The following is a 19873-nucleotide window of genomic DNA, read 5'->3' on the forward strand; positions in this document are numbered from 1 at the left end:
GTAAATTATACAATTTATTGTTTTTACATTGAACTAAGCCTCATAGTGGAGCTTGCACATAAATCACTTGCATGACAAACACATTAAGAGACATCAATGTACTTTAATGTGGGATTCAAACTTGTATTTCCAGACTCATGAGGCTGGGGTTCAGATAAGAACACGAAACAGACCAATCCAGGCAATGAGACAACTTGATCAGGGCATCCTTTATACATGTCCACATTAATAAAATGTAGTGCTGGCAGGATGTCCTAGAGGTATGCACACTCATCTCTATGCTGCCAAGTCTGGGTTTGAATCTCGGCCCAGCTATAAAACTGTCATCCCGGTGTTTCACAGGTATGGTGATTCATCAACGTATGTGTCGTCCCTCAGATGGATGCTAAACTGGGCATCCTGTCTACCAGCATTAGTTCCATCCATTGGGACCATACTCTGTGCAGAGTGTCGGTGCTGCCTAAGCAGTCTCCTTGGCTATTGGGCACAATCCTGGATGGGTCACGACTTCAACACCGGATACCAGCAAGATGGCATTCATTTTGTAAACCTCAGGATGACAGGCAGAGTCAACCCCACCTGGTATTAATTCAACAACTGAGTGGGATTTTAACTCAGGATCCTAAAATCCCCAAGCCCACCACCCGAACCATTAAGCCAACACTAGGCATACCAACATTAGTTGGTGGACATTAAAGATCTCACGGCGTCCTTTATGAAGAGCAGGCAAGCTATTGCCGGCACCATGGCCAAATTACAAATTCCTACCCTAACCTGCACAGGGCATTGCATCAGCGGCACAGCCGTACCCTCAGACAATGATGGTACCCTGCACAGCCTTGTGCTGCATACGAACAGAAAATCATACTAGTCTAATAATATTTGTTATAAAGCATTGCAGTGAAGTCTGATCCAAATAATTTTAAAGCAATATATGTATTTGTATATATAATCAGTAAAAAATAGTGTGGTAGATAAAAACATTAGAAAGGAAATAACGCACCAAAAACTTTAACATTTTCACACTCACGCTCACGCTCACGCCTGGGGGTATTGCTATAGCTCTCTGTTCTTCGAACAGGCGAGCTAAAATGTAAACAAAAATAATAATTAATAACCATAAGTTAAAATGTTTAAAATTAAGCCTGGAAACAGAATTATGAAAACATTATCTGCATGAAAATCCTTTTGAAATGTAAGTTTGATGCTTTCATGTGTATAGTGCACTAGCAAATTGCAATAATGTCCAACCAGCATTACTCAGGGTATTCTAAGAGCTGGTGTGAAGGAGTGCTGATGGTAAGATTTGACGAAGGATGAGAGGAGGTGCTGTTGCTCTTGCAGTGTAGTCAAATCATCGTTGAGCCCAAGAGAAAACGCACAAAATGCATTCGGAAGATTCTTGCAACGACATTTGTGAGTGCTGGTGCTCTCTGCACTTTTGTCATTGTTTGCATGCTCATTACATGTTTAATGAACAATTCGAATGCTTAAAAAAAGAAAAATGAAATCCTTGCTTTTTCTGTTTTTACTTACTTTATCACAGCAATTTAACAATAAAGGTGACATAGCTACATCGGGACATCATTAGGAGAAACATTTTCGAGAATCAATGTGAGCTTGAGCACAAGCATTATTTCACGACACTCGTTTATGCCCAACTCTTCAACCCCACAACCATGTGTCATGGTCCTTGAAGTGGAAGATAACCAGAAAAGTAAAATTGTTATTTTTCGATCATCTTTGCCTGTTGTCAACTGCAAAATCACTTTTTATGACCACACTACATATTTCCATAAAATTAGGTTATACTCATACTTTTATTCAATATGTCCTTTGGGCCTATCCTGCTGATGCAGCCTTAATGACTCGATCGGGGAGCACAGTGGAATATGGTCAGACGATGCAACGTTCTCTTTTCCTACCAGGGTAAGCAGATTTGCTGGATGGATTTTGAACACAAATACCGCATTTAATCAATTGAAAACCTGAAATCGCAAGAGATGAAAATATATTTTAAAATAGTCAAAGGAATGTTTATTTATTTATTTTTTATTTGATTTTCAGGATTGTGGTTCAACACAAATGAATTTATACTCCACCACAATCTAAGCTATTGTTGATTTGATCACTTGTCTCTGCCTGTTATTCCTGTTTGATGAATCAATGAAAATGTTAACATGTTCACCACTTTTTTTTTTTTTTTTTGTATACCTTGGTCGAGGCTCGTATGAGAGCCAACACACAACTCCCAGCAAGGAGGCATGAGACAAGAGGGGCGGGAGTGGAAGGGACAAAACAGTGGGGAACAGACACATTAGGTGAACAGTGGAAGGGAGAGGGATGGGGATGGGACGGGGAACATGGCGAAGAGAAGATGGACATTACAGGGACTTTCAGGAATGAAAGCAGGGGAATTGAAGGAAGTGGGTTTGGGTGGATTATCGGGGGTAGAAAAGATCGAGGATTTGGATGGGGGAAGATAAGAGGTGGTGGTGAACAGCTGTTTTGAAAGCCTGGAGGGAAGAATGGGAAAGAATAGAGTGAGGAAGTTTATTCCAAAGGCGGGAAAAAAGAGGAATGAAAGAGTGAAGATGAGCAGTGATTCGTGATTTTGGTAGTTTTACCAGAAGGGGGTTGTTGGCGGACCTTGACCGCCCTGTGGAAATGTGGTGGGGACAAATCACAGAGAGAGCAGGGGGGCAACGCTGGAGAGGAGTCGGTAGAAGACAAAAAGACCACCGACCAACCTGCGGTGATTGAGTGAGAGGCCCAAAGACTCAGCTTCATTGCGGGAGATGCCGATGATCTTAAATGCCCTGGTTTCGACAGCGTGAAGCCGAGAAAGGTGGGAGGCAGGAGCACCAGCCCAGAGGGGAGAGCAGTACTCCATCAGGCTACGGACAAAAGCTTTGTAAGTGGTCAGGAGCTCAAGAGGGCCGAGGAAGGACTTTGCACGACGGAGGATTCCCAGTCGGCGACTGGCTTTTGAGGCGAGGTTGGAAATGTGACTTTCCCAGGAAAGGTCATGGCAGATAGTGAGACCCAGAAGCTTGAAAGAAAAGACTTCTTCCAGAGGATTGTTGAGAAAATGGATGGGGGGTTTTTCTAAACGGTCCTTTCGAAGAGACATAGTGAGAGTGTGAGATTTGTCTGGATTGAAAGACATGTTCCACGTGTTGGACCAGTTTGTGATTTTATCCAGATCTGCAGTGAGCGAAGAAGCTTCTGCTTGCCGGTCTGAGGGATGACAGATGGTACGGCAAAGGGTGGAGTCGTCGGCAAAGAGAAATAGAGGATTTTCCAGAGAGTCCGAGAGATCATTGATGAAAACCAGAAAAAGAACAGGGCCCAGAACGCTACCTTGAGGAACTCCAGCCTGCACAGGAAGAGGGGATGAAAGAACTCCATTTAGGGCCACACGTTGACTGCGACAGGAGAGGAAGTCTGCGAGCCATGAGTGGAGATGGCCTTGAATACCATGGGAAGAGTTTGGTGAGTAGTGCAGGGTGCCAGACTGTGTCAAAAGCACGTGATATGTCCAGAGATACGGCTCGGATTTCCTGTCTGGCATTGAGGACCTCCATCCATTGATGGGAGAGCAGAAGCAGCATATCCAGGGTCGAGTGACCTGGTCTGAAACCAAATTGATGATTGGAAATCAAGCCATTGGAGAAGAGGAAGGATTTCATGTCTAAAGCGATGATGGATTCCATAACCTTGCTGATGATTGGGAGAAGGCTGATTGGTCTGTAGTTACAGGGATCTGTTTTTGCACCTTTTTTATGCAGGGCAGTGATGTTAGAAGATTTCCAAGCAGATGGCAGATGACCTTGGGCAAATGAGAGGGTGAACAGAACAGAGAGGGGGTGAGCAAGAGCAGAAGAGCAGGCTTTGAGGACACGTGGGCTGATGCCGTCTGGACCGGTTGCAGAATCTGACTCGAGGTTTGAAAGCAAGCTCTCCACCTTGTCAGGAGAAAAGGATACAGAGTCCAGGGACAGTTGGGTCCGACTGGGTAAAGTGGGTAGAGATAGTGATGGGTTTAGGACACAAGATTTAGCTGCAAACACCGAGTTTAGACATTCAGCTTTATCACGTGTGGAATCAGCAGTGTGGCCATTTGAGGTAAGGGAGGGGATTGAGGGGGAACATACACCAGAAACAGATTTGATTAAACGCCACCAGGATTTTGAGGAGGGAGAGAGGTTTGAGAGTTCAGACTTGAGATGAGAAAGATGTTGTTTTCTGGCTCTCCTGAGGGTAGATACACACTTGTTCCGAGCTTTGTGGAAAGAACTGAGATTGCCCTCAGTTGGGTTTGCTTTCCATGAGGCAAAGGCAAGTTGTTTCAGGACAACTGCCTCCCCACAAGCTTCAGTAAACCAAGGGCGGGAGGAAGGGTAAGACAACTGAACACGAGAGGGGATAAATCTGTGCATGAGGGAGAGCAAGTTTCTTTGAAAGAATTCCCAGGATGAGTTGATGTTTGAGAAAGTAGTGATAGGAGACCAGTCTGTAAGTTTGATGACTGCTCGGAGACCCTGCCAGTCGGCTTGAGTGAAATGCCAGACTCGACGGCGGTGAGGTGGTTCTCTGATAACAGCCAGAGAGATGTCCACTTTAACAAGGACGTGGTCAGAATAACCAATTGGAGCGAAGGAAGAGCAGCAGATATTGTCAGGGAAATTTGTCAAAATCAGATCCAGAAGAGATGGAGTACCATTGGTTGAGATCCGGGTCGGGAAGTTGACCGATTGAGTCAGTCCCAATGAGTCGCAGAAAGCTTTTGCTGAGGTGCCATGGCAGGTGAGAGAGGTACCCACATCTAGCCAACTGGCGTGATGACAATTGAAGTCACCACATAAGAGGAAGAGAGAGTTTGGATAAGAAGATAGAAGATGGTCCATGTTTTCGGATAGTGAGGTGTAGATGGAGTCATCACTGTTCGGTGGACGGTACAGTACACATATAAACATGAGGTGGGAGTGGAGGGAAGCCGAAGCCAGAGGTATTCCTGGGGGTGTGGGGGAGTGAGAGCAGTGCATGGAGAGTGAGGAATAGAGTCTTTGATGAAGAGAGCAACACCTCCACCAGGACGAGGCTCAGGTCTGTCATACCGTAAGAGGGAGTAACCAGGGAAAGATACTTGGGAGTCAGACACGTCTTGGGAGAGGAAAGTTTCTGTTAGGCAGATAATGTCTGGTTTGTCAGTGGCAACCTGTATGGAAAGATCTGAATGGTTTGAGCGAAGGCCCCGGATATTTGAGGTCCACACTTTTAATGAAGAGGTAGGGGAGGAGGCTTTGGGTGCAGGAGGTGGAGGGGGAGGGGGAGGGTAGGACAAGGGACGAGGGGGGGAGGTAAGGAGGGTTGCTGAAAGAGTGTGGGGTATTGCAGAATAGCGAGGGGAGGGGGCCGAATGAGGAGGAGAAAAGGCTCTGTGGTGCTGGGGGAGAGGGGGGACAAGAGACAAGGAAGAAGGCAGTTGAGGATTTGAGGAAGTGGAGTGAAGAGATGGAGGTGAGAGGGCAGTGGAGGGAGGCAAGTTGGTGGATGAGAGGGGGGGCAACTTAGAGAAGGAAGAGTGAGGGGGATGAAAGGTGGGAGAAAGGTGAGGGGGGAATTTTTGAGAGAGGTGAGAGGGAGGCTTGGAGGGAGAAGAGTGGGATGGTTGCTTTGAGAGTGAGAGTGAGGAGTGAGGGGGGTGAGTTGGCACTGAAGTTGGAAAAAAAGAATGGTTGATGGAAAGCGAGCATCCATGGCAAACTGTGGTTTTTAAAAGTTTTAGGTCAGAGATGCGATTTAACACAATTCTTGATGGATGCAATGAAGGCGAATTCAGAGAATGGAGAGAAGAAGCGCTGTAATAGTTGGATTTTTTAGGCAAGGAATGAAGGAGAGGTCGAAATGAGAGCAGTCTGTTAAAATAGCAGAAGAGTAGTGCATTGTGAAACAGTAAAGAATACGACATGTGTGAGAGAGGAAGATGAAGCATTATAAGATCGTTTTTGTTGTTAATATTAATGTATGAGAGAGTTCAACAGATTAGGTCATGGAAGTGTAGAAAAAAAATCGAGGAAGAAGACAAGGAGGAAGTTAAGAAGAAGAAGAAGAAGAAGAAGAAGAAGAAGAAGAAGAAGAAGAAGAAGAAGGAGAAGAAGAAGAAGAAGCAGAATCGGGAGAAGGTGAGTGTGTTGTTGTTGTTGGGTATTTTTTTTTTCTTTTTTTTTGAGATAAGGAAGAGATTAGTTGGGAGAATGGGGGATGTTTGGAAAGTGGGGAGGATGAAAATTGAAGGTAATGGGGAGGATAGAAATTGAAGGTAATGGGGAGAAAAAACAAACAAACAAACAAAAAAACCGGTAGGCCTCAAGCCTAGGCCGAGGCCTCAAACACCAGGTAAGAACGTCGACAAAATTACTCACAAAATAGCACGATTTTTGAAACAAAACCGAACTAGGAACACACAGTAACATGTAGGTGAGAAAATTAAACAGTTAAAACGGGACAAATAACAACCGGAAACTTAACTTTGAGAAGGTCAGCAGGGAGCCCCGAAGGAGACCTCTCGCCGCTCCAAAACCGGAACTGGAAGTCACTTACCTTTCGGTCCTCAATATCTTCCCTTGGGAAAATGACCCACAGAATTCCCATGGGAATGTATTTGGGTTTGACCTAGTGGGAAATCCTTATCATGGTAATTGCACAAAATGAAATCTGATGAGGGGTGGGAGCAGGGTAAAATGTGGGCCCACTGAGGCTCCATCTTGAACACTGCCTACATTTGTGTGATGTTACACTTAAGGGTGATGAGGTTGTTGGGTGCATGCAAGAAAAATCCTGCATAAAGCTCTCCCAGCAATAATTGGAGGTTCTGCTTCTCAAACAAGAGATGAGGACTTTCCCTGGATGTACATCTCTGGCATCCAAAACAGTTTGGCATCCTGCTCTGCCTGCCAAGCTCATTGTCTGTGGCACACAAGGCCAACTTAATATCTGGATTTCTGACTTCCTACACGTGCACAATAAACATATTACCAATGTAATCCTCCACTCTCCTCTCCCAGTGGAGGTTAGAGTGCCTCAAGGCATTGTGTTGGGTCCAGTATTGTTCTCATCTACATAGAATGACCTCTCATGCTCTGGAAAACTCTCGATTCCTTTTTGCAGATGATGCTACACAATGTGATACAGTGCCCACATCTCATTGTGTCACTCTCTTCAGATCTGGAATTAATGAGATTCTGGTGTGAAAAAAGAAACACGTCTTTCACATTTTTTTTGTATACATAGTTGAGGCTCATGGAAGAGCTAGTACTACGACACTCAACGGATCAGGACGCAACGGGACAAAAGGAACAGCAGAGAGAATGTGGCGCCAACAGCGGAGCCAAAGACCAAAACAGAGGGAGTTGGGCAAACAATGGATGTGAGGAGGAACGGGGGGGGGGGGGAGTAGGAGAGTGGAAAGTTAGTCACCACAAAGTTCAGAAGGGAAGATTTGCCATTGGGAGAAATCTGGGTTAGAAAGTTTCCAGATTGAGTCAGTCCCATGGAGTCACAGAATTCCTTTACTGAAGTGCCTTGACAGGTGGGAGAGGTACCCACACCCAGCCAAGTTGCATGGTGACAACTGAAATCCCCACATATGAGGTTCGTGCTCCGATTCGTGCTGTACAGTGTTCAAAATATAAAATTAAATTGAAATTAAGTAGTTCCTTGATGATAGACTGATGCCTATCAGTCAGACAGAGTGAAGGAACTGCTTAACCCCTCTCTGCGTGATGCACCTGATGTAATAACCTTCCCCACACCGTAAGGACAGATGTGGGGCTGCTCACTGATGATTACAAAATGTTCAGCACCATTTATAATACCTTAGATTATAAGATAAGAGAGCAAGCAGTCCATATATGCATGCAGCAAGATAGCTGGACAATATATCAAGGCTTGGGCAAAGTGAGAAGTAACATTTGCACCATACAAGTGCCAGGCAACGACCATCTCCAACAAGAGAGAACTGAACCAATTCCCCATGATATGTAATGAAAATCCCATTGCTGAGTCCCACACAATTAATATCCTGGGAATTATCTATATATTAATACTGAAGGACCAATTTTGTGCTCCTCCTCGCGGTCGCGTCACGTTTTTCTCGGTACTGTGACCTGGACTGAAAGAAACTTCGTACCTGTAAGAGTGCATCGCACATCGTGCCAATAGTCAAACTTCAACTCTGAAGCAGAATAAACACTTTTCATTTTACATTCGTTTCCATGGCGACGTGTGACATCACTGCTGAGAGGCGTCAGGACGTCATGACATCATTGGTCATTCGCTGACGTCATTACGTCTGTCGTCGACAGACCGTCACTGCTGAGAGGTGTAATTCCACTCCTCGAAAATAGCGTCTGCAATGTAAAACCCTCTTCTGCACATGCTGACTACCTCAGAATGTGAATTTGACACAAACAAAATGTAACAAGAAACATTGTATCTTCTATATATTAAGACTGAAGGACCAATTTTGTGCTCCTCCTAGCGGTCGCGTCACGTTTTTCTCAGTACTGTGACCTGGACTGAAAGAAACTTCGTACCTGTAAGAGTGCATCGCACATCGTGCCAATAGTCAAACTTCAACTCTGAAGCAGAATAAACACTTTTCGTTGAGACGGGGGCGAGGAGTGAAGAGACAGGGGCAGGGACTGAAGAGGCGGGGGGCAAGGTAAGCAAATTTTTGGGCGGGGGTAAGCAAATTGAAAGCGGGAAATGGGGCAGGGGATGAGTGGGTGGGGGCTGGGGTGAATTAAGCAGGGTTCAATGTGAGGGGGTGGACAGGGGGGCGGGGGCCCGGGGGCAAGTGGGACGGGGAATCAAGAGACCAGTGTGTGTGTGTGTGTGTGTGTGTGTGTGTGTGTGTGTGTGTGTGTGTGTGTGTGTGTGTGTGTGGGGAGTGAATAGGTGGAGGCGGGGCCGGGGTAATTAAATTTTTGGGCGGAGGTAAGCAAATTGAAGGCGGGGGGGATGGGGCAGGGGCGGGGGATGAGTAGGCGGGGGCAAGCACGCCCTGTCCAGTCCATGTCCCTCGAGTATAGGTGAGCTGGTGAGGGTGGTTGAATGAACAGAATCCGTCTGTGACGGGGTTTCGGCTAGTTCATATTGTTACGAATCCGCGCCCCGCTGGCGTGCGAACGACCGCGTGTAGCCAATAGTGGCCGCTTCGCCCACGAAACGTGCAGTTCAGTTGTGACGCTCTCGGAACAACGCCGGGAGATAGTCACGGGTGGAGGTTTAACCTCACCACAACTCAGTCCGCATTCTACCCGCGTGAAATAGGGTCCGATCGCCGAATGGTCGATTTACCTAAGTACCCGCGCAGATAGCGTACCGAGGAGTTGTACCACGCCACAGGTCGACTCCGGACACAAACCGCTTAAGTGGCTCGTTCCGTGCTACAGGGATAACCAAGCGGAGTTATCGTCGACCTTGACGGTTCAGATTAGTTACCAGGTGTTTTAAACCCACTATTAATTCCTTAAGTGATGCAAGATGAAGATTCAAACAAAGGAAAGGACGCAGCGAAACGGAGAACAATTGGACCAGCACATTTATTCCGCGCCACACGGCAGCACAGAAGGCACGTATATTACAGTCAAGCAAGAGAACACAATAAAAGCAAGCGAAGAGACACACGCAGATCTACAACCGAATAATGCAATTCACACGGCAACACTTATAACAGTTCTACTTCACCAGACTGCCGCCACACACACGTTTACACAGAACCCAAAAGAAATGGAAGTCGCGACTTCCCTTAGCACGTCATCCAGCCCTTGGCGACCGTAACTCTGAGTCCCTCCGACGTGGTCCACTGGGCTCGTGCCTCGCGCCTGCACATGTCGTCCGCCCGACAGGGACGAACGAACGGAACCTCCGACCAGGAACAATCACCACAACTCGACAATTCCCCTTCAGGGACAAGGGAACAGGGACAAGGGAACGACGTTTTCATCGACCTTCACGCCCATGCCTTTTGAAGGGTCGGGCTCCACCCTTCGCTCCGCCCCTCATCCCGCCCCATTCTTGGCTCCACCTCCCTTCTGGAAGCTTCCCAAAAAGGGGCGTGCCCTCTTGTTCCCCCTCCCCGCGCCGTGCAGGGGACGAGGAAAGTCAGTTTTGGCTCGGGGCCAGGGAATTATTCCCCCAAAATCAGGCCCCCACCTTTTTCACCTTTGACCTCTGGCTCAAATTGCACCTCCCCCATGCCAAAGCACGGGAAAAGAAGGAGGGAAAATCCGGCGGGAAATATTTAAGCGGGAGTTTTGGGTGGGAGATGCCCCTTCGCACCCTGGTTGCTGCTGCCACTCCGCTCCTTTCATCCGTCCCACGGAGATCGTGACCGCACGGTGCTCGTTGAATGGTGAGTGGCGAAGATGGTGATCGCGTAGTTGTGGAAGGTGGCGTCGTGGTGTGAATGGCGTGATTGTTAGCGTCGTGTAGTGAATGGCGTGATTGTTGAGATGTTGGTTGTGGCGATGTTCCTTGTTGTTCTTGCACCAAAATAATGACAGCAAAAGAAAAACGGCTAACTGAAGAATCGCAGCCCGAATGGATCACATATATTCCCTCCAAACAACGGGTTTGGGCTAACTACACATGAACTTACCGATATATCTCACCTGAGGACCCTTTATGGTGTAATGCGAATTCCCAAAGCTGTAACACTATTGACCAGAAGCTAAGCTGCAACAAAAAATTCTGAGGCTACTAGAGCAGGCCATAGACTGGTTATTCTGTGCCGAGTGGATAACCTCCTAACTCCTCAGAATATCTCCATTAACTACAGCGCACAAATCAGGAGTGTGATGGAATACTATCCACTTGTCTGGATGGGTACAGATGAAACAACACCCAAGACGCATAACACCATCCAAGATAAAGAGCTCCACTTGATTGGTTCCTTACCTGTTGGACACAACATCCATCCACTTCACTGCCAATGTATTGCACCTGCAATGTGCACTATTTTCAGGATACATTGCTAGAACTCATGAAGATATTTTCAGCAGCATCTTCAAACCCACGACCTCCATCACTGAGAAGGACAATTGGGCAACTGGTTGATGGGAAAATTGTCCCCTCCATGTTCCCCTCCAAGTTACATACTATCCTGACTTGGTCATATACTGCCGTTCCTTCATCTTTGCTGGGTCTAACTATTGGAACTCCTTACTAAATAACATTGTTGTTGTCCCGACACCATATGGACTACAGCAGATTGAGAAAGCACACTTTTACCTTCTCAAGGACAACTAGAGATGTGTGATAAATGCTGCCTTTGCCAGTCTACCCTCAACCCACGATGAAACAAACAAAACAGGGAAACAAAGACATCACACATGAATGGATCAGTGATATAAAGGAAAGGGGGGTAGGGAGCAGTGGTGGGGCTGTTTGATCAGCAAGATGAGAAGAGAGCAGGGGTGCTTACAAGGTGACAATGGGCAGCACTCTTGAAGGACTGGAGGAAGTCAAATGAGACAAAAGACAAAATCTGTTCCACAGATGAGAGAGTATCACTAACGTGTCCAATATCCTGTTCTTTCTCACCAGAAACCTTAATGGAAGTAGAAATTACATTAATTAACTCATGAAAGATTGACTTCCGGTTCCGGTTTGACTTCCGGTTCCGGGTTTGGACCGACGAGAGGTCTCCTTAGGGGCTCTCTGCTGACATTCTCAAAGTTAAGTTTCCGGTCGTTATCTGTCCCGTTTTAACTGTTTAATTTTCTCACCTACATGTTACTGTGTGTTCCTAATTCGGTTTTGTTTCAAAAATCGTGCTATTTTGTGAGTATTTTTGTCGACGTTCTTACCGGGTGTTTGAGGCCGAGGCCTTGGCCTAGGCTTGAGGCCTACCGGTTCCACTCGGTGTTCGATCGTTTTTTTTTGTTTTTTTTTCTCCCCATACCTTCAATTTCTATCCTCCTCATTACCTTCAATTTTCATCCTCCCCACTTTCCTAACATCCCCCATTCTCCCAACTAATCTCTTTCTTATCTCAAAAAAAAAATACCCAACAACAACAACACGCTGAACTTCTCCCGATTCTGCTTCTTCTTCTTCCTCTTATCTTCCTCCTCGTCTTCTTCTTCAATTTTTTTCTACACTTCCATGACCTCATCTGTTGAAAACTCTCTCAAACATTAATATTAACAACAAAAACGATCTTATAATGCTTCATCTTCCTCTCTCACACATGTGGTACTCTTTACTGTTTCATAATGCACTACTCTTCCGCTATTTTAACAGACTGCTCTCATTTCGAGCTCTCCTTCATTCCTTGCCGAAAAAATCCAACTGTTACAGCGCTTCTCTCCATTCTCTGAATTCGCCTTCATTGCATCCATCAAGAATTGTGTTAAATCGCATCTCTGACCTAAAACTTTTAAAAACCACAGTTTGCCATGGATGTTCGCTTTCCATCAACCATTCTTTTTTTCCAACTTCAGTGCCAACTCACCCCCCTCACCCCTCACTCTCACTCTCAAAGCAACCATCCCACTCTTCTCCCTCCAAGCCTCCCTCTCACCTCTCTCAAAAATTCCCCCTCACCTTTCTTCCACCTTTCATCCCCCTCACTCATCCTTCTAAAAGTTGCCCCCTCTCATCCACCAAGCTGCCTCCCTCCACTGCCCTCTCACCTCCATCTCTTCACTCCACCTCCTCAAATCCTCAACTTCCTGCTTCCTTGTCTCTTGTCCCCTCTCTCCCCCAGCACCACAGAGCCTTTTCTCCTCCTCATTCGGCCCCCTCCCCTCGCTATTCTGCAATACCCCACACTATTTCAACAACCCTCCTTACCTCCCCCCCTCGTTGCTTGCCTACCCTCCCCCTCCCCCTCCACCCCCTGCACCCAAAGCCTCCTCCCCTAACTCTTCATTAAAAGTGTGGACCTCAAATATCCGGGGCCTTCGCTCAAACCTTTCAGATCTTTCCATACAGGTTGCCACTGACAAACCGGACATAATCTGCCTAACAGAAACTTTCCTCTCCCAAGACGTGTCTGACTCCCAAGTATCTCTCCCCGGTTACTCCCTCCTCCGGTATGACAGACCTGAGCCTCGTCCTGGTGGAGGTGTTGCTCTCTTCATCAAAGACTCTATTCCTCACTCTCCATGCACTGCTCTCACTCCCCCACACCCTCAGGAATACCTCTGGCTACGGCTTCCCCTCCATTCCCACCTCATGTTTATATGTGTACTGTACCGTCCACCGAACAGTGATGACTCCATGTACACCTCACTATCTGAAAACATGGACCATCTTCTATCTTCCCATCCAAACTCTCTCTTCCTCTTATGTGGTGACTTCAATTGTCATCACGCCAGTTGGCTAGGTGTGGGTACCTCTCTCACCTGTCATGGCACCTCAGCAAAAGCTTTCTGCAACTCATTGGGACTTACTCAATCGGTCAACTTCCCGACCCGGATCTTAACCAATGGTTCTCCATCTCTTCTGGATCTGATTTTGACAAATTTCCCTGACAATATCTGCTGCTCTTCTTCTGATCCAATCGGTTATTCTGACCACGTCCTTGTCAAAGTGGACATCTCTCTGGCTGTTATCAGAGAATCACCTCACCGCCGTCGAGTCTGGCATTTCACTCAAGTCGACTGGCAGGGTCTCCGAGCAGCCATCAAACTTACAGACTGGTCTCCTATCACTACTTTCTCAAACATCAACTCATCCTGGGAATTCTTTCAAAGAAACTTGCTCTCCCTCATGCACAGATTTATTCCCTCTCGTGTTCAGTTGTCCTACCCTTCCTCCCGCCCTTGGTTTACTGAAGCTTGTGGCGAGGCAGTTGTCCTGAAACAACTTGCCTTTGCCTCATGGAAAGCAAACCCAACTGAGGGCAATCTCAGTTCCTTCCATAAAGCTCGGAACAAGTGTGTATCTACCCTCAGGAGAGCCAGAAAACAACATCTTTCTCATCTCAAGTCTGAACTCTCAAACCTCTCTCCCTCCTCAAAATCCTGGTGGCATTTAATCAAATCTGTTTCTGGTGTATGTTCCCCCTCCATCCCCTCCCTTACCTCAAATGGCCGCACTGCTGATTCCACACGTGATAAAGCTGAATGTCTAAACTCGGTGTTTGCAGCTAAATCTTGTGTCCTAAACCCATCACTTTCTCTACCCACCTTACCCAATCGCACCCAACTGTCCCTGGACTCTGTGTCCTTTTCTCCTGACAAGGTGGAGAGCTTGCTTTCAAACCTCGACTCAGATTCTGCAACCAGTCCAGACGGCATCAGCCCACATGTCCTCAAAACCTGCTCTTCTGCTCTTGCTCAACCTCTCCTATTCACCCTCTCATTTGCCCAAGGTCATCTGCCATCTGCTTGGAAATCTGCTAACATCACTGCCCTGCATAAAAAAGGTGCAAAAACAGATCCCTGTAACTACAGACCAATCAGCCTTCTCCCAATCATCAGCAAGGTTATGGAATCCATCATCGCTTCAGACATGAAATCTTTCCTCTTCTCCAATGGCTTGATTTCCGATCATCAATTTGGTTTCAGACCAGGTCACTCTACCCTGGATATGCTGCTTCTGCTCTCCCATCAATGGATGGAGGTCCTCAATGCCAGACAGGAAATCCGAGCCGTATCCCTGGACATATCACGTGCTTTTGACACAGTCTGGCACCCTGCACTACGCACCAAACTCTCTTCCCATGGTATTCAAGGCCATCTCCACTCATGGCTCACATACTTCCTCTCCTCTCGCAGTCAACGTGTGGCGCTAAATGGAGTTCTTTCATCCCCTCTTCCTGTGCAGGCTGGAGTTCCTCAAGGTAGCGTTCTGGGCCCTGTTCTTTTTCTGGTTTTCATCAATGATCTCTCGGACTCTCTGGAAAATCCTCTATTTCTCTTTGCCGACGACTCCACCCTCTGCCGTACCATCTGTTATCCCTCAGACCGGCAAGCAGCAGTTTCTTCGCTCACTGCAGATCTGGATAAAATCACAAACTGGTCCAACACATGGAACATGTCTTTCAATCCAGACAAATCTCACACTCTCACTATGTCTCTTCGAAAGGACCGTTTAGAACCCCCCCCCCCATCCACTTTCTCAACAATCCTCTGGAAGAAGTCTTTTCTTTCAAGCTTCTGGGTCTCACTATCTGCCATGACCTTTCCTGGGAAAGCCACATTTCCAACCTCGCCTCCAAAGCCAGTCGCCGACTGGGAACCCTCCATCGTGCAAAGTCCTTCCTCGGCCCTCTTGAGCTCCTGACCACTTACAAAGCTTTTGTCCATAGCCTGATGGAGTACTGCTCTCCCCTCTGGGCTGGTGCTCCTCCCTCTCACCTTTCTCAGCTTCACGCTGTTGAAACCAGGGCATTTAGGATCATCGGCATCTCCCACAATGAAGCTGAGTCTTTGGGCCTCTCACTCAATCACCGCAGGTTGGTTGGTGGTCTTTCTGTCTTCTACCGACTCCTCTCCAGCCTTGCCCCCCCCCTGCTCTCTCTGCGATTTGTCCCCACCACATATCCACAGGGCGCTCAAGGTCTGCCAACAACCCCCTTCTGGTAAAACTACCAAAACCACAAATCACTGCTCATCTTCACTCTTTCATTCCTCTTTTTTTCCCGCCTTTGGAATAAACTTCCTCACTCTATTCATTCCCATTCTTCCCTCCAGGCTTTCAAAACAGCTGTTCACCACCACCTCTTATCATCCCCCATCCAAATCCTTGATCTTTCCTACCCCTGATAATCCACCCAAGCCCACTTCCTTCAATTCCCCTGCTTTCCTTCATGAAAGTCCCTGTAATGTCCATCTTCTCTTCACCATGTTCCCCGTCCCATCCCCATCCCTCTCCCTTCCACAGTTCACTGAATGTGTCTGTTCCCCACTGTTTTGTCCCTCCCACTCCCGCTCCTTTTGTCTCATGCCCCCTTGCTGTGAGTTGTGTGTTAGCTCTCATACGAGCCTCGACCAAGGTATACAAAAAAAAAAAAAAAAGATGTCAATCCTGTCTCTGTGAGCAATAACGAATGTGTCATTCACATTGAGATACCAAAACCATGGTGCTACTGTGAGGTGGTGTGAAGACAAGTTTTTGTGTTTCACCTAATACAGCACAAATTGGAAACCAAAGACTTCCTCTTTGAAATTCAATTTGCAGCTTCTTTTGGAATTTCAGTTTATTTTTGGAGATGACGGATTCCAGCTGAGGATGATAAAACAATTTTCTTGTCAAGCAAATCCACCTGTCTTTCATTATTTCACCCAATGTACTTCATTCACTGTATGTGTTGGAACTTTCTTTGGATTTCTTTTCTTCATATTTTCTCCTGTCGTGCTCCTCTTCTATCGAGCTCCTTGATATTCATATGTCATTCTTTCATACACTTGTGTTTTTTTCTTCTTCTGAAAATGATTTTGTTTCATTGAAGTGGAGCACTTCCTGTTGTCGTTGTCCTCATCTTGATTTGCCTGATTATCTTTGATGCCATTCACAAACATTCTTAAATCAAAAGCGTTATGTAGAACTCACCATCCAGGACAGAGCTTCCAACTTCATTGAGTTCACAACCATCTCAATTCAACATCCACCTCCATCGCAATGGTGATCTGTGGCTACAGTGTATACCAACTACAGAACATACTGCACCCAGCCAACCTTCCTGCCTTGACAACAACTCCCAACCCCACAACCTGCATTTTCAAGAATTATAAGAGTAACTGGGAACCACACCATTTATGTTGTTTCACTTGAAGTCACACAAAATGTATCAATCACCATTCCTTTATAAATCATAGAATGCCCCACCAAAAGTAAACTATCTACATGGAGATGAAAGAGTATAAGGAGAAGGCCCACTACTATTTTCAGGCAACTTGAGATCGGCATTGAATGCTGTCAATGAGCAGCTACTTATATCTCTTAAGAAAATAAAAGAAAAATGACTCCTTTTCATGAATTACAAAACAGGTAACTGGTTATATAGGTTCTAACTTACCTGTGCTGGACTTGTGAATCTCGTGCTCTGCTTTCAGGTCAAGAAGTTCGTATTGGTTGGTACGTGAGCCATCTGGAGCAACCTCTACCGAATCATCAGAGCCATTCATCCAGGTGTACACCACCTCTTGTGTTGTGTAGGCATCTGTACATTCAGAAAGAATGTCAACCATTGTGATTACAGCTTACACATGCAAGCATGGAAACGGCCAGAAAACAATGATGATGATGATGATGATGATGATGATGATGATGATGATGATGATGACGACGACGACGACGACGACGACGACGACGACGACGACGACGACGTGATAACAACCTCAAACAACAAGAAGTGCAAACATGCATTAACAGCATAATTAAAATTCGTATCATTTTATCAATTCAAAATCGAACGAACAACTTCAGCAGCAATATCCAGTTTCTTTTACAAGGTTGTCAGTGGTTAAAATGTCTCAATTAACTGAGTAGAGTGTTGTAATGGTGAAGACACAGGACTGATGCACTTGAAATTGCAGAATGTAATGCAGCTGAAGGCAGTACTATGAAGGGTTTGGAGTCTAAGCTTCTGGAAAACAAGGTAGTCCAAGGAGAATTACAATATTGCGATTGAATTCCTCACAAAAACATTAGTTTTTGTAAACTTTGACAAATCTGTGTTCTAATGGTTGAATGAAATATAAGCAACTTTTTAAAGCACGAAAAAGTCAGAAAGTGAATACTTACAATGCACAACACTAAAAACATATTGTTGTGGTTGACGAAATTCGCAAACCACCATTCAGGTCCCGTAGGTGAGATATCTCTGTAAGTATATGTGTAGTAGCCCAAACCCGTTGTGTAGAGGGAATAAATGTCATTCATTCGGGCTGCGACCCTTTTAGATAGCCGTTTTTCTTTTACTATCTTTATTTTGGACCAGCCGCCATTACTACCACCACAACCACCACCAACCACGTCTCAACAGCCATCACACAACAACCACCAACCGCAACGCCGCTTCACAACAACAACAACGCCAACAGCCACGACCCTTGCCGTCACATCTCGCTCTCGCAACCATCGCATCACCGCCATTCCCGCGCCGCTTGTGGGTGCCGATCCTGGACTCGTGCAGGGCACGCACCGAGCAGCAGGTGCAAAAACACCAGCCTTTCCGAGAAATAGGATCAAAAACGATTCACGCCCACTTCTGTTCCGTCCTATCAGCGAACGTGGGGCGATTTGGCCCCGCCTCCAGGTGCGTCGGAGTATAATCGCTATATGCAGATTCGCGGATCAAAAATCATTCACGCCCACTTTTCCTCTGTCCAATGGGGAGCCAGCCAGAGGTGAAGGGTCGAAGGTGAAGGAGCGAAGCCCCGGGGGCTATAAAGGGCCACGTTCGCTCGCCAAAAAGGCAGTCAGTCAAGGAGTAGTTGAGTTGGAAAGAGTTGAGAGTTTCTGAGAAGAGGAAAGCAGTTGGACGCAGTTGGACGGAGTTGAGAAGAGTGGAGAGTTGGAGAGTGGTGGCGGTGGCGAAGGCAGTCGAGAGGGCGCTCGTGTCAGAGTCGGAGAGCTGCGGAGAGGGGAGGCCGGTAACGCGACCGAGGTCGCGGTGGAGACGCTCGTCGCGGGACCCAAGCCAGTGAGATATCCTCATTCCCCCGAGCATGAACAACCCCCCTCCTGTTTCCCCCCGCGCTGAGATAGTGTGAGAAGGGGGCCCCGTTCCCACCCCATTCCAGGCAGTGCCAGCGAGGCCCGCGGAGTCGGGGCGCCACCGCCATTTTGCGGCTCATCACCAGACGGGTAGGCTCGACGCGGTCTCGGCCCCAGGCCCGTCTGCCCCCCTCATCGTTGAGGGTGGTCCCTTTTTCTTTTGCTTTGAGTATATGTGTTGTCGGCGCCGTCTGTGAAGTAAAACTGTATAAGTGTTGCCGTGTGCTCGGTAGTCGGTAGTAGATCTGCATTGTGTTTCTCTTTTACATTTGCTTTTTGTGCAGAATTGCCGTGTCACTTTTACATTTGCTTTTGGTGTATAATTGTATATGTGTGCTTTCCGTTTGCCGCGGAATAAATGTGCTTTTTGTTGAACTGTTTTTCCCGTTTCGCTTCGTCTTTTCTTTTATTGAATCTCCATCTTACTTCACATAAAGGGTTGGTCTTGGGCTAAAACGCCCGATAATTAATCGAACCGTCGAGGTTGATGATAACACCGCTCGGTTATCCCGATAGTACGGAACGGGTCGCTTAAAGTGGCCCGTGTCCGAAGTCGACCTGCGGCGAGGTGCGATCGCCCGGTCTACCCTCCGTGTGGGTACTTAGGTAGGTCGAATTTGGCGAGCAACCCTATCCCACGCGGGGGGCCGATTGGCACGATCGTGGTGAGGCCGAAAGGCCCACCCGTGACTAGTTCCCGGCGTTAGTCCGAGAGGGTCACGACGGGATTGTCCGTCCGGTGGGCGACGTGCCGCGATTCGAGTTACGTGGCCGCTCGCACGCCGGCGGGCGCGAATCAGCAACAATATATTTTGTAGTTTACAATGTGAAAAATTATGTGATCTTATTAATCTTAGCCACCAATGCTGTATTGTTTGGCAAATTTCAGTCAATGCAGAATTGTCCTCGAGTAATGAAATTTTGATAAAGCATCAAAAAAAAAAAGAACCTTCCCGTAATATGAGAATGAATTCTGATTCCATAATGGCTTCAATTCAGCCAATGTTCCATGCACAGATTATGACCACTGCTATATTAAAGTGGTATATAAGACTTTGCCAAAGCTCGTGTCAATCTGTCAGCCAATAAAGAGAATGACAAGTTTATCAACCAAAAGTTTTTCCTGATC

At 46.7% G+C, this 19873-nt stretch overlaps 1 protein-coding gene across 1 annotated transcript in view; it reads right to left on the minus strand.

Annotated features, from left to right (window-relative positions):
* Positions 1 to 19873, minus strand: part of LOC147014135 (gamma-aminobutyric acid receptor subunit alpha-2-like) — a 287780-nt gene that overhangs the window by 50893 nt on the left and 217014 nt on the right. The window contains exon 8 of the mRNA XM_085851834.1: positions 17042 to 17185. Within this exon, the coding sequence (XP_085707960.1) occupies positions 17042 to 17185 (144 nt within the window). The remainder of the gene's footprint in view (positions 1 to 17041; positions 17186 to 19873) is intronic.

The sequence above is a fragment of the Eptatretus burgeri genome, chromosome 13, assembly GCF_056783735.1.
Source record: "Eptatretus burgeri isolate ZD-2024b chromosome 13, Ebu_testis_v1, whole genome shotgun sequence".
Classification (NCBI taxonomy): domain Eukaryota; kingdom Metazoa; phylum Chordata; class Myxini; order Myxiniformes; family Myxinidae; genus Eptatretus; species Eptatretus burgeri.